The sequence below is a fragment of the Bos taurus genome, chromosome 6, assembly GCF_002263795.3.
Source record: "Bos taurus isolate L1 Dominette 01449 registration number 42190680 breed Hereford chromosome 6, ARS-UCD2.0, whole genome shotgun sequence".
Lineage (NCBI taxonomy): Eukaryota > Metazoa > Chordata > Mammalia > Artiodactyla > Bovidae > Bos > Bos taurus.
The window spans coordinates 67,495,895-67,520,161 of NC_037333.1; the positions used below are offsets into that span (position 1 = coordinate 67,495,895).

General features: G+C 35.9%; 1 protein-coding gene across 8 annotated transcripts; it reads left to right on the forward strand.

Annotated features, from left to right (window-relative positions):
• The first annotated feature begins 389 nt into the window (after positions 1–389).
• OCIAD1 (OCIA domain containing 1) lies at positions 390–23,328 on the forward strand. 8 transcript variants are annotated; one of them, XR_009494780.1, is made up of 10 exons: positions 660–902; positions 2,069–2,131; positions 2,558–2,638; positions 7,211–7,264; positions 14,107–14,154; positions 14,955–15,090; positions 15,956–16,175; positions 16,595–16,673; positions 17,107–17,181; positions 20,068–20,219. XR_009494780.1 is itself a non-coding variant. In XM_010806132.4 (10 exons), the coding sequence occupies exons 3-10, from the start codon at positions 2,074–2,076 to the stop codon at positions 22,831–22,833; spliced, it is 744 nt and encodes a 247-aa protein (XP_010804434.1). In that variant the 5' UTR covers positions 660–902; positions 1,486–1,656; positions 2,069–2,073; the 3' UTR covers positions 22,834–23,328.
• Positions 23,329–24,267: the final 939 nt, after the last annotated feature.

Genomic DNA, 24,267 nt, shown 5'->3' on the forward strand with positions numbered 1-24,267 from the left:
TCGTATTTCCATTTTTCAGTAGAGAAAAACCTGAGGTTCAGAGAGACCTGGAAGGTACCTTGCCTGAGGTTTCTAGAACTAGTCAGAAGGCTCAAAATTACCAAGTGCACATGTTTAATAATTATTTGCTACTACTAAGCCTAGAGGCCCAAAGGAAGAAGTGCACTATGTAAAGCCTAAAAGCAGAGAAAGCTAAATAGCCAACTCTAAACAGAGGATAAAAAGGGCTTCCAGAACGTTCCTGCTGGCCAGTCACTGGAGGATTACAGAGGTGCGTCACATTAGCCTAAACCTTTGCCTCCTCCCGCGCGCTGCAGGGAGGAGGTGGGCGGGGCTCCGGTCCGCAGTGGTCGAACGCGCAGCCGCAGTGCAGCCCGTGAGCGCCGCGGCCGGCGGTGGAGGGGAACGCTGCAGGAACAAGCCAAGGAGGACAACGCAGACAGACGCAGGAGTTCGCGTCCATTCTGAGGCTGCTCGCTTTCAGACTCCGCAGGGAGGACTTGACGTCATTTCCTTCCGTAGGTCACCACTGCTTCCGGGTCGCGGTCATTTTGAGTCTGTATCTGGGTGACTTCTTGGCGGTCGTGTCGTTGACCGCTCCCCACCCCCAACCCCGCTGCAGTCCCGCGCGCCTCCCACCTTCCCCTCCCCCCTCCACCACACTTGACTCCCCTCCGGGCCTTCTGTCCCTGGTCGACCGGGCTCGCCGCGCCACCGCCCGCCGCCGTCGTCGGGAGGTGGGTGAAATGACGCAGAAAGCCCCGTTCCGCCCCCCCACCTACCCACTCACCATCTCTGTGCGGCCGGCTGCTCCCCTGCGCCTGCCGCCATTTTTCCCGCCTGCGAGGGTGGGCCGATCGCTCTTTGGGCCTCGGGCTCCTGGGTGCCGGTGACCAGGGCTGGTGAGGGAGCGTGTCTGGGGGTGTGCATGGGAGAAATTGGTGGTGACGGATGTGTGTAGGTGTTGGAGGTGGGAGACGCAATGCGTGGGGGATGGGGTGCAGGAATCGACGGTGGTGGTTTTATTCTTTGGGAGCAAGAGATTAAAATGGTTTTGTCAAGCCTGACAGTCTCTTTCTAGGTAGGATGCGGTTGTGAGAAGAGGATTTCAGTTTTTTCTTTTACGGTTGTTCGATGATATACGTAGTTTATTAAGGAACCTCTATCCATCCATGCATTGATTTATTTATTCTTTTTCTCTAGTCAAGAGGTTGGCATGAATTAATAGAAGGCCCTCAGTGACAACTTACTGAATAAGTGAATTATGGAAGGGTCCCAATTACTATCCTCATCGCGTGTGAAATTTCCCGTTTTCATTTAAATTGTCTTTAAGATGAGAATAAAGACGATATGTGAACATTGTGCAAAATACGTAGCTGTCTAAATCTGTTGATCTCGTAAATCCGGAGACATAGGTTAAAAATAATAATAAAGTGTACGTTCTTGAAATGCTATGCATTTTGTGTATCTCGTTTATTTTTCTAGGTCTCCATTTTAGGGTGGGAGAAAAGAGGATACAATCGAATGTTCTGTTAGCTTCGCACCACAGGGAGAACAAAATGACGTCCTTGTTATTTCAGTTTTTTTTTTTTTTGGAAGTACTGCTTTGTAGAAGAGATTGTATGTTTCCTGGTGATTATTTCATTTTTTAAAAATGTAAGCCCAGAAATGACTTGGAATTTCCTTCTCTATTTTGGTGAATTATCTTAATCGTTGGGCATATGTTTCGGAGAGGATCTTAACACAGTATAATGTGAAATAAAGCAGCCTCAGAAGGAAAAATAAGTCTTTTTAAAAAACCGATAACCTTTTGTATCTTGATATAACCAGCTGATAAATAATTGCAAAGCATCTATTCTTCTTCAATTACAGGACCTAGTGAATCGTTCTAAAATAGGTAATAGGTTTGTGACTTTTTTAGGCAACTTTTCAAGTACTCTAGATGTAGTTGTGTTCTGTAAATATTTGTTGACTGGTTGCAGTGTAGTAATTTTACTACGTTATATCTTGATTTATTTTGGCCCGTTGCAGTCATTTCTAATGCTTTTCATGAATGTTTTTGATGCAGGAAAGATGAATGGGAGGGCTGATTTTCGAGAGCCAAATACAGAAGTTCCAAGACCAATTCCCCGTAACTATCAGTTAAATTATTTGTAATTAAAAGCATTTTTTATGTAGAGAAATTTTCTTTGTCTTGAATAACGTAGCCACTGGGCTGGCTTCATGGCTGTGTGACCTTTGTGGTTGCACATGGACCCATTAATGGTCTACTCTTGGCACCCTTAAATGCTTAGTAATTTGAACAAAGGGTCCCAAATTTTAATTTTGCGCTAGACCCAGCCCATTTTGTAGCCAATCTTGACTACATAACTGGTAGAATATTGGCACTAATTTTATATTTGAAGTCAAAGTTCGTTAAAAGTTTACAATCCACTTATTCCATTACTTTATTTTTTAAAAAATTATGTTTTGTTAATGTTTAGACTAAGGTAATTTTTCAGACTTAGTTTTTCTTCGTGGATGTTTTAACATTTTACTAATTTTCCTTGGTAAAAAGACATAGGGGCTGATTACATTCCAACGGAGGAAGAAAGAAGAGTCTTTGCAGAGTGCAATGATGAAAGCTTCTGGTTCAGATGTAAGTTAAATTTTCTAATCAACAAAATTTGATCTTTAATATCTGAAATTATGATGATTTCACATAGAAAGAATGGGCAGCTTTTTGACTTTGGTATGGTTATTGCTAAAAGAGGTTGGTTAAAGAAATAAAGTTGTATACATTCTATTAAGCATTTAAAATTGAATTATAGTTGATGTATGATGTTAGTTTCAAGTGTACTCCATAGTCATTTGGCCTTTGCATATATCATGAAATGATCAGAATTGTATGCATTTTAAAGTAATAATTTTTTGCAAGATTGTAAAGTATTTTTGTTGACAATAGTTACAGCATTTACTGAGTGTACATGGGTTATATAAAAATGACCTAATAAGGTTAATAACTATTACCCTCACTTTACAGATGAAGAAATTGAGGTTTAGAGCTGTTAAAGATACTATCTGTTGTTCTGCAGCTGGTAAGCGGTGGTGTCTGGACTTGAAGCCATGTCTCTGAAAATAGTTCATGATTCTACCCCTTAAACTTTTAACCACTATAGGATAAAAATTGGTTAGTTTCTGTTTTATTGATGTGAAGTATAATTACACTACAGCTCTTAATTTCTGACTAGAGATCTTATACATGAAGATTTTATTTTTTAAGTACAGAGAATGGTGAAAGCAACACAGAACATAATTTTCCTTTCAATAGAACCATGTCGTTTCTTCAAGAGGTCACTGCAGTCCTTTCAGATGAGGTAATTCTAGCAAAAAAAAAAAAACAAGGTGGGATTTTGAAAAAGGAGGGGGTGACAAGTAATTAAAAAGGATGTACATTTTCATCAGTCAGCCTAGTATTTGTGCATATAGTATGTAAGGTACGGTGCTTGGAATATGTTTTAGGAGACAGTCTTTGTCTTGAAGTAGTTTTATGATGTACCTGAGACAAAACTAACTCATGAGACACCTTGAGAAAGGTTAAGTGCATAACAGCAATAGGATTAAAAAGATAAATTAGTTGGAATTTATTTAGCTATAAAAGGCTTTATTAAATGAGACTTAACAACCAATAGAAGTTCAGGTAAATGAAGAATGGTGGGGGAGCATTTAAATGAACAAAGGCAGGTTCTCTAATCACTTAATCTCTACTGGAGCCTTGAGTCTGAAGGGATTGGAGCAGAGGTCTTTTGTTGGGGGTGGAAAATAAATATAATACCAAGAAGTTAAAGGTTTGATTTATTACCTATTATATGTTCTTGGGGGCTTCCCAGGAGGTGCTAGTGATAAAGAACCTGCCTGCCAATGCAGGAAACATAAGAGATGCAGGTTCAATATCTGGGAAGATCCCCTGGAGGAGGACATGGAGACCCCACTCCAGTATTCTTGCCTGCAGAATCCCATGGACAGAGGAGCCTGGCGGGCTACAGTCCATAGGATTGCAAAGAGTCAGACGTGATTGAAGCAACTTAGCACATGTCTGTGAGTTCTTGGGCCAAGGGGATGATACGTTATTTTCTTTAAAGGAACATTAGTTAGCAGTGTGCAGAATGGGTTAGAAGGATAAGAAGGTGTACAATTGGTTACATCTGCACAAACATACAGGTAATGTAACAATCTACATGCTAGGGTTAGTTTAATGTGTATTATATGTTACAGCAGTTCTCAATCTCTGCAATTGAGATAGTGTATGAATTCATACTTGTTTCATGCATCTTTTATAGGTTTTGTGAATGATGTTTCATGCATCTGAATTGGTTTTCGAATAAAACAGTATATGATTTATGTAAGAGAGAGCATAGACTCTGAGACCTGACTGTCTGGATTCAAGTTACAGCTCCAACGTATATTAGCTGTGAGATTTTGGAGAAGTTCCTGATCTCTATATGCCTCAGTTTCCTTCTCTTAAGTGGGGATAATAATAACCTATCTCATGGGATTGTTAAGGAGATTAATTCAGTTTAACTTATTTGTGTTAAGCTGTTTTATTGAATGGCTGTCAGTGCTGTTGTGATAAATGAAAAGTTTCAATTGAAAATGATTATGAGTTTAGAGAAGTATTTTGCTAGTGTAAGAAAAGAGTTAAAGGAATTTTAGGGGTTCTTGTGTTGAATATGATTGAGATCATGGTCATAATATAAAATAGCATTTGGTCAGCAGTTTTACTGATTTGCCTAAAGAAACATTTGGTAGACTCTGGAGTGGGAGTCAAGTAGTGCAGTGGGAAAAGACCACTGACCTGGGAGTTAGAAGACTTGAATTTTGATCTAAATTCTACCACAAACCATCTGGGTTGCTTTGAGCAAATGACTTCTTTACTCTGACTAGAATGAAGACTGAATAATCTATGAAGTCTCTTAATTTTCCATTCTCATTTTCTGTAACAATGCATGAGTTGGGAAGAGACCTTAGTTCTACTCGGTTACCCTTTATTGTATGGAAAGAAGTTAGGAGATTTATGGAAAGATACAGTGGTGAATGGCAGAACTAGTACTAGAATCTCATTAACCAGACTGTTGCTCTTTACATTATGCCATCTTGGCCTAAGAAGAAAGCAAAATGGGGAAATTGTCCTCTGCAGAGATGGCCAACTAACTCATTGCCTTTTATCCTTAATGATTCTTCAGTGCTTCAAGTTGCAATTCTTGAACCAAGCTGAAGGAGAAAAGTGATTGCAAATTGTACTGATGCTGTAATTTTAAAGGAGTATCCTTTGAAAAACCTTAAATAATATATGAAGGCATTCTAACCAACCAATGTTAGATCATTTTTCCAGCAGAGGTAAAATCCATTAGTAAGTAATAGAGCAAGGATTTAAGCCTTAGAGTTTCTGCAGATTGTGTCTGATGGCAAAGCTAATGCCCTGTTCCAGCATTATGGGTTTTAATCATGAATATTTTAATAATTCAAATGCTTAATGACTTTGGTTCTTAAGTTGCCCATATATATTCTAGACCATAGTTGAGCAGGCTGTAACCCAAGGGCCAAATCTGTTTTTGTATGGCTGTGAGCTAAGGGTGACTTTCACATTTTTGAATAGTTGAAAAAAGCAAAAGAATTTTTCATTACACATGAAATTTACCTGGAATTCCTATTTTTGCATTCATGAAGTTTTATTAGGACATGGTGTGTTCATTTGTTTATATATTATCTCAGTGCTTTTGCTTTAAAATTCATAGTTGGGGCAAAGACTGTGTGGCAGACAATACCTCAAGTATTTACCACGTGACTCTTTACAGACCATTACCCAGCCCCTAGTCAGGAACTTCAGTCTCCAGTGCGGCAGCCATGTGTAGCTATTTCAATGTAAAATAGTTTACAGCAGAAGGGATACAAAGGAAAATCAGCAAAGGTCAAGGAGTGGGTGAAATTCAGAGACAAAGCTTCTAAGAGTCCTCTCCAAGTAGTCACACACTGAATGTACTAAATTTCTGCAGTTGCATGTTGTAGTAACACATCAGAGACTTAGCACCCACAGTTTTTATTAGGATCTGGTCACATAGGCTCCTTCAGCCTAGCAGGTAACAAAAATTCCAGACTCCCCAAAGGAAAGGAGGTGTTTGATATGAACAATATTTGTGCAAGTAGTTTGGGCATAGTGAGCCACTTATCATCCAGGTAAAGTTTTATATCGGTTTACCTGTCAACCTCCTAGATATAAGGGAAGGACCAATCTTGAAAGCAGGCCTTTGTAAGGAAAGCAGTCTCCAGGCTGCCGTGTTAAATCTTTCCTGCACACTGCCAACTGGAGAAGAGATATAGACTTAACATCGAAATTCTTTTGGGCAGTTTGGGTATAGAAGACTGGCTTCATAAATTATGAGCCTCTGAGATTATGAGAGTTTTGGATTTTTCACTCGGGATTAATATGCATATGTACGTCAGTCATATTTTCATTTAGTTTTATAGAATTCCCTGGTTTAAGAGAAAGCATTGGTGTTTAAAATATATGCTTTCTAATTGTACCAATCACCATATGATTTGGGGCAAATAATGTGTCTTGTGTATTGGTTCACTCTGTAATACAGAACTTAAAAACTTGATATCTGGTATCAGAATTCATTGGAATCTGGAATCTGCCATTGACGTGGCTGTATGATCTTGAACAAATTACTTAATGTCTCTAAGCTTCAGTTTCCTTATCTTTAAAAGGGTAATAGTAATATCTAGCTTATAAAGATGTGGTAAAAATTAAATGAGATAATGTGCTGAAAGCACTTAACATGGTACATAGAATTTTGCAGTTTGTAATATATGTGTTGCCTACCTCATCAGTAATTTTTTCCCCCGTTCAACTTCAGAGGTAACTTTTGATCACTATTACTGTGTTGTTTTAGTTGATGATATCAGTGAATGGCTTTTTTAGAGCCTAAATCTGGGTGGTTCTGAAATTATGTTGTTTAATAATCTGTTGTATTTTCTTAAATTTAAAATGCTTTTTATGTTTCCCTGAGTATATATAGCACAGCTTTTAAAAGTGGAGAAATCTCTCTTGAAGATCTTAATTGCAATGTACTTCTAGCTGGTTTTACTGATATACATCTATTTATCCTAATGAACTCAGACAAAATCCTTTCCTTTTATTGATGTTAACAAATTCTTTTTCCCCCTATAGCTGTACCTTTGGCTGCAACAAGTATGTTGATTACTCAAGGATTGATTAGTAAAGGTAAATATTTTAAACTTTGAATTTGTTTAGCACATTGGGTATCATGTTTTTATGTTTTGTTTTTCTCATCTTTAGATAAGGGACATATGGTAATGTATCATATTAAAAATTATCATTAAAATTTTCTACATCAGAAGAGATCTATCTCCATGAATCCAGATTCAAATGTCAAATTTGAGAATTTGATGTCATCCTGCACTGTAGTGTATTAACACTCTAAGAACAAGAAAGTAATTAAAAGCCAGTGGTGGTTTATAGGAAGGTAGAGAAATAAACCTGGCTTAGGTAGACCATCCACATAACTCATCACCTAGTAGCTTGTTAGAAATGCATATTCATGGGCCCCATCCCAGGCCTGCTGAATCAAGAGTCTGAGTTAAGGCTCCAGCTGAATCTTATGTATTGGTTAAAAGACTGAATTCTCTACCTAGCTTCCTAAACCAGCTTTGTCTTATAATGAGGGAGTGGAGGTTCTTCGTTGTCCAAATTCTGTTGGTTTAAATGGTGAAGTTGGCAATCTCTTAATAACCAGAGCAAAAAGAAAATACATAGATATTCTGTTCAGTTCAGTTCAGTCGCTCAGTTGTGTCTGACTCTTTGCAACTCCATGAATCGCAGCACGCCAGGCCTCCCTGTCCATCACCAACTCCCGGAGTTCACTCAAACTCATGTCCATCGAGTCCGTGATGCCATCCAGCCATCTCATCCTCTGTCGTCCCCTTCTCCTACCCCCAGTCCACCCCAGCATCAGGGTCTTTTCCAGTGAGTCAACTCTTCGCATGAGGTGGCCAAAGTATTGGCGTTTCAGCTTTAGCATTTAGCAAAATAAATGAAAAATTTGAATTATGTAGTAAAATATGCTACTTGGAAAGAATAGTTGCATTTAGGTTAGGTATTAAATGTATCAGTCTCTACATCTTTAAATTTAGTTGTGTAAACAGTAGAAATATTCATTACATTTATTTTGTGATCTGTCTTCTTGGAATTAGAAGCTATTCCAGAAAATGATAGTCAACAAGCTCCTTCTAAAATGTTACTATGATAGGAACATATGGCTTTTTCATATTAGCAGTATGAAATACTTAGTAGTATTGATGTAACTAGTTGAGAAAAGTAGTTTTGGGGGGAAATGGGAGGAGTTTTTGAGGTAAAATTTTGTTTTTATTTCAAGAATTTCCAAAGAACCTCACTAGACAGGAATTTTTAAAAAGCAAATGAATCAAGATACATATAATCTTACTTGTCTTTCAGAGTTGTTTTATAGACTAGGGTTGTTTCTATAATGTGAAACAGACATTTTAGTCTCATTAATTTTAAGGAAAAACTGAGCAATGGAGAAATTATAGTGTCTATTATTATACTACCCATTTTATGTGAGTTCTGTCAGTCATTTAATGATTAGAGCTAGACATGGGGTGGGGTGGATTACAGAAAAGAAAAATTAATAACAGCTGGTGGTTCATGTAAGGGAAACAAAGTGAATACAAAGTCGTGAATACAACTTTGTGAATACAACGTTGAAACAAATAGAGACTATAATTAAATATTAAATAAGCTTCTAAGTTTTGTGGTAGAGACTCGAAGAGCTATAGGTTTTCAAAGAAGAAAGATCTTTGTAGGGCTACTGTAATGAAGGTTTTGAAGATGGGTAGGATTTAGATTAAAGGAGATGTAAGAGTATCTTAGGAAGGAGGGACCTGGTTATCAGAATGATAACTATGACAGTTGCGGGGGCAGTCAGGGGACTGACAAGGCTAGAGTGACAAAATCGTGCAGGGAAGAATGAAAATGTATAGCTAAGGTAGAACCAAGAGAAATGGTAATTTGAAAAGATTATAAGAAAGCAAACTTTTGGAACTTTGGGGCTTACGTAGAGTAGGAGACTTTGGACAGCTTGAAGGTAAGACACAAGTGGTAAAGTTTGGGAGGATCAGATTGCACCTACTCACTTAGACCTTATGTTTTCAACAATAAAGTGACACCATTGCTAGGTTTTTGCCTGTTTGGGAATGCCTTGTAGCTACTCATACATACAACCAAACCACATACAGAAATTCCCTTTTTGTAGTTGAACACACATCTTCATAGGGTGGTTCTTATATAATTACCACTGAAAACCTTAGGACCTAGTACTGAAATGACAGATTATTTTTGCAGCCAAAATCATCTTGGACTTCTGGTTACCGTTTGGTGATTATTTGACTTGAAATTAATGGTGATTTATGCCTCTGATTTTGTTTGCAGAAGTCATACCATGAGCAACAACCATCCTCAACATCTTTCTCTATACAACATCTTTCTCTATAGTTTTTCATAGTGACTGGGCTTGGAGCTTTTCGGTGGGATTTAGTAATCTACTTTTTAAAAAGGATGAATTGCTGAAAATGACTTACCTAATTTGTAGAATAACATTTTCTATTGAGCGTGTCACGTCACCTTTATACCTTTGTCAGTGTTTTGCTGTTGGGATTTTGATACTTTGAGTAAAAAATACAGAAAAGAATATTGAGTGATATGTCATCCATATAATTATCTCCCAGAATTGAGGGCTTTTATTATTGTTGAAATTGTATTGGGGTCTTGTTTTTGGAGGGTGAGGTATTCTAATGAAAAAGTCAATGTCAAAAAAAAATATTGAGAGAGACTTTAGAAAAGGAATTTGAATCCAGCAAAGCATTTTGCATTTAATCAAAATGCCTAACATTTTGTGTATGATTTTATCCACGTGTATGATTTTTAATCCAGTTTGTCATAGTCTGCGTAGTCTTAGCTGCTCCTGCTCTAGTCATTCTTTTAAATCAAAATATTTAAATATACTCAGATCATTTCTAACTTCAGAACATAAAAAAGAAAAAATCTTTTTTATCCTTTTACAGCTGTTCCTAGTTGTCTTGAATTTGAAGCCAGACTTCATGAATGAGCACTTCACTTTTTCTTTTGACCTATTGCAGTATATGTCATAGATTATACATACAATCTGATACGTACTAAAACGTACCAGTGCAACCTTTTTGTAGCTTGAATTTGATAGACAGGTTTTCTTCACGACCATTACATAACTTTAATCAGTCCTTAAAATGTTCTCTTCTCTTGGCTTCAATTATAACACATTCTTCTGGTTTTTCTCCTGTTGCAGGCAACTTCTCTATTTCTTCATGTTTTTTGAATGTCTGATATGCACTATATGTTCTGGGTATGTAGCATTGAAGACAAAAACCCACAGCCTCTTAATGCTTACATTCTTAGTGTGGGTTTTTTCCTTCATTGTGTTCTTAAGAGTTTTACTTTGCCTTTGAATTTTTAGTTCATGTACTATCCAGCAATGATGGGAAGTTTAGTGGCCATTTATTGCTCTAAATCCTCATAATTATCTCGAGCCTAGGTAATCGGCTCTAAAACCACGTTCTGCACATCTCCACATGAATGGCCCTTCTACAGTCTCCTCAAATTGAACTCAAGTTCAGTCCCAAACTGAATTCACTTCTCCATAAATTAATTCCTCCATTCCCTCCGAGTCTGAATGGCATCCCTCTCTAGCCAGGATACAGACATTTTTCACTTCTATTCCTTACCTGCTTTGTCCAACAAATGTCCATTCTGTAGTCTAGCTCTTAAGTATTTCTGTAAGCTGTCTACTTTCATCTGCACTCCCATTGTAATTCATGTACCATTTGTTGGTAAGAATATTGCATTAGTCTCAGTAATTGTATTTGTCTCCATTCTTGCTACTTCCCGTTAAAATATGGACTTTTTTTGGCAGTTGACGGGGCATAGTGCATGCAGTAGACACTAAAATACAAGAATAATTCATTTTATTGTGCTTTACAGATACTTTTGTTTTTTTACAAATTGAAAATTTGTGACAAGCTGCATAGAGCAAGTCTTATCAATATCACTTTTCTGAAAGTAGCTGTTCACTTCTGTGTCTCTGTGTCATATTTTGGTAATTCTTCCAGTAATTTAAACTTTTTCATTATCATGTGATCATTGTCATGGCGATCTGTAATCATTGCCCTTTGATGTTGCTGTTACAAAGATTATAGCTTGCTGAAGGCTCAGATGGTTAGCATTTTTAAGCACAAAGTATTTTTTTTTTATTAAGGTATGTACATTGTTTTTTAGACATAATACTATTGCACATTTAATAGACTACAATACAGTGTAAACATGAATTTTAATATGCAGTGAGAAACCAGTAAATTTGTATGATTTGCTTTATTACAGTGGTCTGGAACTGAGCCTGCAGTTGTCTCCAATCTGTGTCCGTATTTGAGTGAATGAATAGCAACCATTACACTATATTCTGTTTGTCTTCATTTGCTCTGTACTAAAGCTCTGTGAGGTTAAAGAGAGTGTCTCTTTACTGTTATATTCCTATTTCCTAGAATGTAGTGCCTGTATATTATAAGTGGTCTATAGGTATTTGCTGACAGAATAAAGAAACAATGTTTTGTGTAAATGTAGATATTGATATAGTCCTCCCTTTTCTCATCATCTCAGTTCATTTTGTATAAAATTAAATGGCAAAATTACATATACATGATACAATCTTTTATGTACCTTCTTTCAACGTTGTGAGATTCATCCAGTAGTATGCCCAAACTGGCTTGTACCAGCTCCAGAGGGCTAATTGTTACAAATTTTAGAAACTTGGCAAACCAGTTTTTAAAGCATTGGTAGCTTGAAATTGGTCATAGTGCAAGTATTTACACCACAGAAATCAACTAACATTACAAATCAGAGCCTTTTATTTGGGGAGCTTGTTTACCAGCATGTCACTAGATTCATTCACATTGTTGCATGTAGTTGTAAGTTATATACACTCATTGCATATAGTTTTTGCTATGTGAATATATCATAGCAGTCTGCCCATCCTTTTGTACATTGATGATTGTGTAGTTTCCAGTTTTGACATTACAAATGGTTCTGCCATGAACTCCATGTCTCTATGTAGACGTTTTGCTTGGTCATAGATTATGTCCAGGTACAATTTTAGTAGATACTTTCTAAACTTTCCAAACTGTTCAGACCAATTTATACTCCTACTACCAGTTCATTGATTTCTGTTTGTGTCATTATCACCAACACATGCTACTTTTGTGTCTTTTGAATTTTAGCCGTTGTTAGTGAACACTATAGTGATTGCATTGTAGTTTTAATTTGCATCTCCCTCATGGTTAATGGGAGAAGGCAGTGGCACCCCACTCAGTACTCTTGCCTGGAAAATCCCATGGACGGAGGAGCCTGGTGGGCTGCAGTCCAGGGGGTTGCGAAGAGTCAGACACGACTGAGCAACTTCACTTTCACTTTTCACTTTCATGCATTGGAGAAGGAAATGGCAACCCACTCCACTGTTTTTGCCTGGAGAATCCCAGGAACGGGAGAGCCTGGTGGGCTGCCGTCTCTGGGGTCGCACAGAGTTGGACACGACTGAAGCGACCATTAGCAGCAGCAGCATGGTTAATGAAGTTGATCTCGTGTGTATTTATCAGATCTCTTATAAGAAGGGCTTTGTGTAGTCTCTTCAGGATATTTATCTGGTATAAGGACATGAAGAATCTCTTGTGCTTTTTCTGTAAACTTTAGTGTATGTATTTATTTTGTCACACTTCTTAGTTCACTGACCAGGGTTTGAACTCAGGCCCTTGCCAGTGAAAGCCCAAAGCCTTAACCACTGGGATGCTAGGGAATTCCCTGTTTTGTCTTTCATACTTTTATTTTCAGGTCATCTCGAATTACTTTTGAACATTAGATGAGGTAGGATCAAGGTACATGTTTCCCCCGTACAGATTCGTGGTTGGCCCAGGACTATATTTTGAAAGCTAGTCTTTGTTCACTGCAATGCAGTGTTGTTGCCTCTGTTACAAATCAAGTGACTGTATGTGTGGGTCTGTTTCTGGATTTTTCTGAATTTGATCAATTTATGTGTTTTTGTACTTATAACACATTATCTTAATTAGTATAGCTTTATCATAGATACTGATATCTGGTGATAGCTGGTTCTCCATTGTGGTATTCTTCAATATTGCCTTGGTTTTTCTTGACCCTTTGTGTTCCCACATGAATATTAGAATAAGCTTTTTAGTTTGGGGAAAAAACTTTATTTGCTTTTAATTGGGATTGCGTTGAATTTATAGATGTTATGAAGATTACCATCTTTATTTAATCTTTGAATTCATGAACGTGGTGTGTTTCTCCATTTACTTAGCTTTCATTTCCCTCAGTGAATTTTTTAGTTTTCAGAATCTTTCTAATTTTTTATTAGATTTGTGTTTGGGTCTTTGATGGGTTTTGGTGCTGTATAGTATCCTTTTTAAATTGTTGGTTCTCTTGTTTGTTCCTGATTCATAGAGATGTGTATTTTTTGTGTGTGTGTATTTTTGTATATTGACCTTGTATCAAGTGGTCTTGCTGAATTCATCCATTCTAATAGATTAGAATCTTTTGATTTCTTCATATTTCTCTTGATGTTGAATTCCCTTTTGAATAGCTTCAGGCTGCTTTGGTATTCTGGAAAGAGCTAATGCCGCCAGGTAATATATAAAGGTAGTCTGTACTAATTTTTCCTTATGTCTTTGTGAGTTGCTCAAAGCCACTAAGAAATAGATATATCTTGCTTTATACTGCACTGCTAAACTTACAGCTATTTTTGTCTCACATTATAAAAGACGAGCAGAAGTATGTGACTAGCAGAATTATTTTCTTTGTATTTTTGACCATGATTTCTGTACCATTCTTGTACTCTTAGCATAAACTTCTTTCCTTGCAATAAAAAATAAAAAACATCTTAATTATGTAAATGTAACAGTGTTGCTCAGAAATATTTACTGTTTTATCTTTAGGAATCCTTTCAAGTCATCCCAAATATGGTTCCATTCCTAAACTTATATGTAAGTATGAACAATACTAATTCTCTTAGTTTTTTGCCTAAGTAAAATAAAAAGCTTTTACAAATGATCTATCTTACTAATAACAGTTATTTGGTTATTTGTTTTGATAAATCATTGTGTTTAAGTTTTAAATGAACTACTTGGGCATTTTATTGTTAGCATTAAAAACCATGAGTTAGTTGAAAGAGGCATTTTTCCCTGTTTTTATAATGTCTAAAACCATTAGTTGTAAATTATTTTGTAAAAAGGTAATATTTGAAAATAAGTTATCTTGGTCTATGAGGAAAGAAAGTTCAGCTATTCTGGTTAATCAAAGAATATTTAAAATTAAGTGTAATTTTTTTAAAAACCGTAATTTGCAATTAGTAAATAAACATAACAGCATTTATAAGTGTAGTTTCTTTACATTTTATGATATGGGTAATAAAAAAATAGTAAATTGCCCTAAAAGAGAGTGTCTGAAGCTTTTTATGAATCTTTCCAGGGTATTCTGTCTTCTGTATTGGAAAGATAGAACAGTAGCCATGCTTAGGTAGCACTTCATAATTTATCATTTTAAGGGATTTGTTTCACATAATTTTTAACTTACTTGATTTTGTGAAAGTGAATTATATCCACTGAATCTTTCTGTGAACTCTGAATGCAACTCAATGTTGTACTTTTACCAGTATTTCAGGAAATCTGTTTTTCCACACTAGAGACATATTTAGAACTACATTTTTTTGAAGTGTTCTTTTAGAAAAGATTTTTGTCTAAAGAGGCACATTGAATTACACTTTTTGTTTATTTTTACAAATAAGTTGCTTGCATCATGGGATACTTTGCTGGAAAGCTTTCTTATGTGAAAACTTGCCAGGAGAAGTTCAAGAATCTTGAGAATTCCCCTCTGGGAGAAGCTTTACGATCAGGACAGGCACGACGATCTTCACCAACTGGGTAGGCCGTTCAGATCTTTATAAAGGCTTTCATTTTAGCTAAAAAAAACCCTGTAACTAGATACTGATGTAGTTGAGTGCATGAAACATTGCCTTACTGAAGGACCATTGGAAACTTTCCATTTTGCGGCAAGCTAAAGCTAATTTTATTTTTAAAAGTAAAACAAGACTTGTTTAGTTTAAAATAAAGAGTTGCATCCTATTGGGAGTTCATGTCCGAGAATGAGAGATTTTAATTTGGCAAACTCGTTTGGTTACTATACTCTTATTTTTTTTAATTGTCAAATATTATCAGTCTCATCTCTTGACAGATTTCAACTTTTTAATTCTTCTGTTGTTTAAAACTGTATAAGTATAGATAAGTGAATCTGTCTTGAGAGGTAGATAAATAATAAGGTAATTAAGTAGATTTGGTAGATAAATTGTCCTGTCACAAATGGCAAGCAACAGAAACCCCATTAGAACTACTCTTATTTATATTTGCTTCAGCAAAATGGTGTTGATACGGACTACTCCCTGTGGAAGTAACTTCCCAGTTAATGTGAGAAATGGACATATTTTCTGATCTGAGGTACTTTTTCTTTCCAAGAACTTCAAACACATTAAAAGGATCTCTGAAGCCTAATAATAGAAAATTGGGTATATATTTTCTCTTCTCTATGTTAAGAGTGACAATTTTTTAGTTATATAAGTGGATCAGAACATGTTTTTGTGGCAGAAACAGACTTTATTTTAGTGTTTTAAATAACTATACTAACATTATATGATTCCTTTAGAAAATGACTTAAGTTTTTGTATCTTAACACACTTCTTTAAATAAGGCATAGACAGTAACCCTGTTTATACAATATGATTTTATCTTATAGGCACTATTCTCAGAGGTCAAAATATGACTCAAATGTGAGTGGTCATTCATCTTTTGGAACATCCCCAGCAGCAGACAACTTAGAAAAAGAGATGCTTCCTCATTATGAGCCAATTCCATTTAGTGCTTCTTTGAATGAATCTACTCCAACTGGTATTACTGATCATATTGCCCAAGGTAGAAACTTCTCTTGAAATGAATTTCAGCTTTTATGGTCCAACGTATGTATAAACTTTATTTGATGACCTTTTTTGCTGGATATCACCTCTGTATTCCACCATCAGCCTAAACTCAGCATGTTTGTTTGCTCATCTGTTCATTTGAATTCATTCTTCATTCATTCAACACTTTTTGAGGTCCAGTAGGTATCAGGTACTCTTACTAGATATGGAAGTAAAGATGAATAAGAGTTGGCTGTTTGCCCTGAAAAACTCTCTCAGTCTGCTGGAAGATATAGAAAAATAAGAATAAATTATTAATATGCTCCATTAATTGAAAATGCTAACCATGTTTAGTGAAATAGCAAAGACGAAATGATAAATGGTCCTTGGAAGAGTCTTTAAAAGATTTCATTTATTACTGTGGTCTTAAAGGCTCTCTTAGCATCTTGGTAATGTGAGAAAAATTACCTGCTTTACAGAACTGTTGTCAAGTGAGAAAATCCATGTGAAAGTGCTTTGTGAAGCTTGTGTGACTGTTAGCTTTGAAGATCACGTGATGTGAGTGAAACAACATCAACTTTGGATTAAGGCCTGCATATGAATCATGATTGACATTTGCTAGCTATGTGTCTTTAGACAAGTAATTTGTGGTGCCTTCAGTCCCTTGATCTCTTGAATTGAGATGATAATACCTCTCTTAAAGAACTTTGGGAATGAAATGAACTAATGAGAGGTAATGCCTGAAAAGTATTAATAATAGACTGTCAGCAAATGTTAGCTAGCTTGCTTCCTTGCTTTCTTCAGTGTAATTTGCCATGAAAGATGAATTGGAAACAAAGTATAAGTTTGTAATTCCTTACCTAAAATCCAAAACATTTTTAAAAGAACAGATTTTTAAATATAAATTAGTGATAAAATTCTGACCTGAACTCAAACCGATTTCAGCTGGATAGAACTATATTGATAATCTTTATCTTAATATTTTTTCTAGATTTTGTTTTAGGAATGTCGTGTTTGCTTATTCATCACTACTTCAATGGACATTAAGTAATGAGGGATATATATGGTAATGTTTTTTCTAAAATCTAAAACTGATTTTTGAAGCATTTCTGACTCCCAAGGGTTTGGAGAAGGGATTATGGACCTCATGAGTATTTGAAAACACATGCTTTGAAATAAATACAATAAGCCAGTACCTGTGGGGAGCAAACAAGGTTAAAGGGACATTCGGGCCTTCATTTCTTTTCAGACAGAACAGATTTTATTCTCTATGTATGAATATGTTAAAAGGACGGAAGGTATAGAGTGGAAAGATAGGTGTTGATTATAGATCAAGTAAGGTTCCAGATGGTGCAGAAAAGGTTCTAGGTTGGTCAGGATATAAAATAGCCATTTGCTGTATGTGGCTGTTAATTCATTAAAATTAAGACAAATTGAAAATTCAGTTCCTCAGTTGCTTTGGTAGCATTTCAGTTGCTCAGTAGCCATATGTGCTACTGGCTACTGTGTTGGACTGTGTAGAGAACATTCACATCAATATAGAAAATTGTATTGGACAGCACTGTCTCAGAGCAAGAGTCAGTGGTGGGGGTGGGGGGTGAATAACTGAAGAGATTCTTAAGTCTTATTTTTGACTGCACTGTACAACATGTGTACAACACGTGCTGTACTGAATCATCAGGAAAGTTCAAAAGTCTTTTAATTCTCACCTTTTTCCCCCTTAGTGGCTGGACACAAGACACCTGATTAGTGAGAAAGGAAAAGAGGTCAGCAGCCTAGGAGAGAATGGTTAAAGCCATTATTTTATCTCCAAAGTCAGCTGTCTCACAGTGTCTCCCATTTCTCCAGTCTCCCAAATGCAGATCTATTCTACGTCTGTTCTAGCCGTGCACCAGGTCTTCCCTTGCTATGTCTTGCATCTTTCCTTGCATTTGCATTAGAAAATTTCGTTCCATGTTACATAACTTCTTTGCCGGTAAAAACAGACAAAACGCCCTTTGGTGTCTGCCCACAGACTACAGCAAGGACCAAACTTTCATGTATTTTAAGTCCTCCACTGTAGCCATCCACCCATCCTGCTGTGCTGTCTTACCCCCTGCCCCCAAGTCACGATCGCCGCTTTAGTTCCCTGTGTGAGCCCACAGTGGCCTCTGCTTTCCTGCAGTCCTCCCTTACCAGAACATCCTCCCCTTTTGTTTAAGTCCTGTTTGTCCTCAACTTTCTCTTACCAGGAATTGAAAGTTATTAATCTCTCAGAGTAGAAAGCATTCTTTCATAGTTGTCATGAGACTTACTGTAGTTTATTACAGTTAGATTTAAATCAGTGCTTTTTTACATTTTCCTGTTCCTTCCAGCTCTTAACTGTAAGTCTTGCTCCCTACACAATGCAAGATATTTTCATTTGGCTTTTACAAGTGAAAAAAATTGTCCCTAATTTTCTGTCTGATTCATGTTTTCATTATTCGTTGCAAAATTTCAGAACAATGAAGTGTTTTTCTTTTTGATACGAAAATGTATTAGACCTGGAAGGAATTTTAGTGAAGATCATCTAGTTCAAACTTCCATATTTCACAGTTGAGAAAACCAAGATTCGAAGAAGCTTAGTGATTTGCCCAAGGATGTTCATTGAATGTTGTCAGAGTGGGAATGAGAATCTAGGGCTCCTAACTACTCATCTAGTATAAGCTGTCTCCTTTAGAATTTTAAAAATATCATTTATGCTGAAAGGAAATGAATTCAATAACTTATTACTAATGAAATGCAAGGTGGTTTTAAATGCAGTATACAGTTTTAATATTTTTCTTTAAGCAAGAAAAATTTGGTTTTTATCCATGGTATATAATATTAGAACTAATTAGAAATTTAAATCCTCTGCTTTGTATCAGTGCAAGTATACTTCATGGTAAAAGATTGTAGTTGAATATATTCAATGAATAGTTATGTTGCTTTGAAAAATGTGAGTATTCGCTGGGACCTTACTATTGACTTTCAAAATAGTACCATTTATAAAAACTGTTTTAAAACAATTATTTTAATTCATATGGTTATATTATTAAAATGATATACCTGATTTCTATGTCTCATTAAAAACCTCTGAAAAATATTATTTTGGGAGTGGTTTGTTAGATTTTGTAAGTTAAATAGTTCACTGAGTGTTATGTTAGCATTAATTAATTTTTAAAAAATGTTATCTGGCTTTGCTTGCTAACTATATATTTTATAAACTATATTCAATATTTAGTCCTGTCACCTAACCATTTCCTTATTTTTATATCAGTATTTGACTCTGATAAAATGTTTTCATACTTTGACTTTCTTTGGGGGAGAGAGAATAAATGCTGGTTCCCCAGGTAAAAGTTGCTACTTTTTTCTGCCTCAGTATTGCATCCATTCGACCTGAATCAAAATGATGCTTCCTGTGGTTAAAGACTATGTTTTATACCTTTCAATAGCTATTTTCAAGTATTATTGAAATACAAGAAAACATAAATGTTTTCCTAATTGCTGGAGTTGTTTGTATATGTATAGGCTGCAACATTTAACTATGGAACTATTACTAAATCTACACCATGTCTAGTTTTGTTCAATTGTCGCTAGTAGAATATATTTCTCTTTAATTATATAAACTGTATGAATAACCTCCCAGTTTAGAGCAACACTAGCATTTTAATGAGTGAATTTTGCTGGTATATATTATATCCATTCTTCTTCTGGCCATGGGTAGTTTAAAAATATATATTTTTAACTTTAGAAATAAAAGCTTGAAAGTGTAAGAGGAAGTAGATTTTGGTTTTATAGTTACCTTGGGGAAAATACAGAACCTTTGGAATACTGGTAATAATCTGATCCTTCACTTTAATTTTTTGGTAGGTAAGAAGCATTTGTAAACTTTAGTTGCTTTGGATTTATTAAAATCCTTTTATCACCATTTATTAACTGTTTGTTGTTTTAGGACCTGATCCCAACACTGAAGAAAGTCCTAAAAGAAAAAATATTACATATGAGGAATTAAGGAATAAGAACAGAGAGTCATATGAAGTTACTTTAACACATAAGACTGACCCCTCAGTCAGGCCTATGCAGGAAAGAATGCCAAAAAAAGAAGGTATGATAGTCTAGTCTGAATCACTTTACTCTTTAGGATTGGAAACTGCAGCACTAGTTTCATTATACTAACGTGTGATTTAATGCCTCAAGCAATTAACCAAAATAACATTTTTTAAGATGGTAACTATTAATAGTTATCAGTTCTTCCTTTTTTACAATGTTCCAAAAGCCAGTTTATGTTAGAAAATAATGAAGTCCAAATAAGTATAGCTTACAACAGTAAGACTAAATTTTTAATGTAGAGATTATACAAACATTTGATTGTATGAGAAGCCACCTTGGGAATTGATAACATTTTTTAAAATGATGTATCTATTGCATAAAACCAGATTGGATTGATAATGCCCCTTTTGGCAGAATCACAGAATCCTGATTGAGTAATAAAATGATGGTCTTGTATGTCTATGAAATTGAGAGTTACATGCTTACAAACTAGCTTTTAGGGCATTTCCAAATAGGGAGTTTGACTTTTAACAGAACTTTGTGCATAGTTGCTCAGTTGTGTCCGACTCTTTGCGACCCCATGTACTGTAGCCCACCAGGCTCCCAGGAAGAATACTGGTGTGGGTTGCTATTTCCTCCTCCAGTGATCTTCCTGACCCGGGGACTGAACCCATATCTCTTACGTTAACAGGTGAATTCTTAACCACTGAGCTGCCAGCGAAGCCCCTTAACAGTACTTCACTCTGTAATTATTATATACAGATTTTTAATATTATGATTTAAGACTTTTTGGAGCAGCTGTGCATAACTGAGAGTAAATTTTCTGACACCAAAGATTTGTCAGTAACGAGGGCATTTTGAATAGGGCTTTGTAGCTGTTTCAGTATAAAATTTTGTAATATCTTTCTTGAGGAATTATAGAGGATGTATCATTGTTTCAAGGTTTTCTATTTACTACTTTAAAAATTGAAGGAACAAAAAGGTCCTTTGTACCTTCTTGAGAGTACGCCACAGAGAATGCAAAAATACATAAAAAATCCTTAGTATTTTTTATTATGATCATTCCTTTAGAGCTAGTTTTATTTCTAATCCATAGTAATTGTTTCATTTAATTCTATTTTATAACAGTGATCCACCTCTGTCATATTATTGATATTGTTTACAGCTTTAAAATAGATTTATAATCAGCGATACTTGTTAATGTTTGTCGTAAAACATAAGCCTTATGTATTTAGTAGTTATTGCTCTGTAATATGTGAAGATTCACTGGTACTCTGATCTTCTAATTAATTTGAGAGTTTAGACTGTAAGCTCCATGAGGGCAGGCGGTAGTATTCTTCTCATTTTTGTAATCTGCTCTACTGTGTGCCTGCATAGCGTAGTGCCATCGTTTGATACGTCAGGAATGTTGTGTTTTGGTTGGGCCTTCTAGTAAGATAACACAGTAGATGAGTGATATTTGCTGGATTTGGACATCGGTGCTTTTGGCTGTGAACAGTTTTGAAGTTGTGTTTCGTGATACAGTGATGTGAACTTTTTCTTTGTAAAAAGAAAGCTTTTTTTGTGCTTTATATAATTTAAAGAAAAAAGTTATGAAACAGTTTGTGATTTCTGTTCTAGAACCTAGATAGAAATTTAACAGTACAAAGGTCATAAAGTGTCATTTAAAAATTCTCAGCTTTTGTTTATGTGGATTATTTCGTTGTTCCTTTAGCTAGTTAGAAATTATGGCAGAAATTTTAAACATCTAAGCATATTTTCGGATAGTTGTCAGCAGTGATGTCCCCACACATCATGTAGCTCCGTGAAGACTGCCTTCTACACATAAGGGGAGAAGAGCAAGGGGGAAAAGCAGAACAATGTCTTACTATAATAATGAAATAATTTTGACTTTATAAAGACTTCACTGAAAAACTTGGGGAAGGGAATCCCCTTATACTTTGATAATTGCTTCTTTACATTGTTACGAATACTTGGGTCTTGTGAAGTTATAATTCACAGATGATGGCTGTGTAGAAGAGAGGCTAAAAAGTAAGAGTAGAGAAGATAGAAGAACATGTTTCAAAATATAACTTCACATAAAATACAAAAATATTGGAAAGCATTTCCTCCTTGTACTAGTATTAATCTCCTGAGAGAGATTACATTAATCAAGTCTGAGGTTTCTGTGAAAAACGACATTCAAATGTTCAGTATTGTTTTATTTTTCATTTACTGGTAACTGTTGTACATCGTGTAATGTATACCATGCTTGCTTTCGATGGTAAAGCTGTAAAGGTACCCAGGCTTTGGACCTAAATAGACCTGTGTTCACGTTTCAGTGCTACCTATTTTTTTAGGCTTGTACCTTGGGCAAGTTACTAATCTGTTTTCCTTAGAATGGGGATTATATTTACTTTATCAGGTTGTTTTAGACATCAAATACACATGTAAAGATCTTGATGCCATATTTATGTCCAACCTCTAGTTCACAAAAGTCTAACCAGCCCCTTTTTATAATTATAATTTGACTCTTACGTACATTTATTCAAATGAGAAACATAATTTAAGTCATAATAATAGCAAACATAAAACAGTTCCTTTCACTTATTACTATTTGGAATCATCAATTATTTGTGCTTTTTTCCTAGTCAAGGTAAACAAATATGGAGATACTTGGGATGAGTGAAAAATTGCATCATTGGACCTACTGAAGGAGTTTCAGTATCCAGCTTCATCTAGGTGGTCATGAACATCTGCATGCTTTGAGCTCAGCAGCAGTCTTCATAAACACATTTAAAACTAGAACCTGGGTTTTTGTGGTTTGACTTATTGAAATGATGTTTTAAAAACTCAAGACTTTAACATTAATATTGTGTGAATGTAGTCATTTGGGGAACTCTTTGAATGATGTTATTATATCATGATTATACATAGTTTATGAAATTGTTTTAAGTTACAGGCCAAGGATACTCTGTTATAAAACTTTCAAGAGAATGTAATGCTCTACAATCACTGCATCTGGAAATAAATGATACCTGCATGTTGAATTGGGGTGGGGGGAGCAAGCATAATTTTTAAGTGTTAAACTTTACATCAAAATTATTAAAACGCCTTTCTCCAGTGTTTGCTGTATTCTCTTAGTGTTTATGGTAAATAAAATATAAAGGAACATGTATCTTCATTGATTTTATGGTCTTATTGTTTCTAGTCTGCCTGTGTGCTAAATTGCTTCAATCGTGTCCAACTCTGCAATCCTATGGACTGTAGCCTGCCAGGCTCCTGTCCATGGGATTCTCCAGGCAAGAATACTGGAGTGGGTTGCCCTCTTCTTAAGTACAATCATAAGAAAGAGTTTTGTAGGGATAGGAAATAAAGTCATCTATCTGAATATTTAATTATACAAAGAATGTGACTCAAATAAAGCAACATACAGTGAATAGCCCAATGCCCTGAAAAAAGCGGTGTTTGAAAAATTTGCGAATTCCAGGGGAATAAAAATTTGGTATACTGTATTTTCTTCATTATTGACCTAATATTTGTTTCTGGTTCAGGTGAATGGAAAGTGAAATTGTGGTCTCATCTAAATTATACTTAATTGTATTACATTTCCACCAGAAACAGTATTTCAGTTAGTTCTGCTCCAAATCATCCCCAAACTTTGTGGCCTAAAACAGCAACAATTCATTGTCTCAGTTTTTCTGTGTCAGAATTTAAGGAAGGATCAGCTGAGTAATGGGCTCTGGGTCTCTGAGGTTTGCAGTCAGGTGCTGGATGGAATGGAAACAGCAGGCAGCTGGGCTGGGGCCTGGCCAGGCTTCTCTTAGCTTCAGGACCTTGCTGTGTCTCTCTGCATAGAGTGTGGGCTCCCCACTGCATGTTGTGCTCAAGGCCATTAGGCTGTTGACTTGATCATTAGTGCTCTAGTGTGACTGCAGCAAGCGTTTCAGAAACGCCTTTTTTTCTGACCTGGCCTCAGAAGTCCCGAAGCATTTTTTGTAAACCTGCCTCAAGGCAGGAGCATAAACTCCACACCCAGTCACGTTTTTTAAAAAAAGAAACATGGGATGGAAGATGCTGAGCTTTCTTCAGCCCCCATTTGACCACGATAATTCACACCATT

What these genes read in the sequence shown, in the direction of transcription:
- OCIAD1 (XM_005207960.4), top strand. Translation starts at nt 2,074, where the DNA reads ATGAATGGGAGGGCTGATTTTCGAGAGCCAAATACAGAAGTTCCAAGA. An exon ending in TCAAGGATTGATTAGTAAAG is followed by an intron (nt 7,265 to 14,106) that starts GTAAATATTTTA and finishes TTTTATCTTTAG; the next exon opens with GAATCCTTTCAAGTCATCCC. An exon ending in AAGAATGCCAAAAAAAGAAG is followed by an intron (nt 20,221 to 22,795) that starts GTATGATAGTCT and finishes CTTTTTTCCTAG; the next exon opens with TCAAGGTAAACAAATATGGA.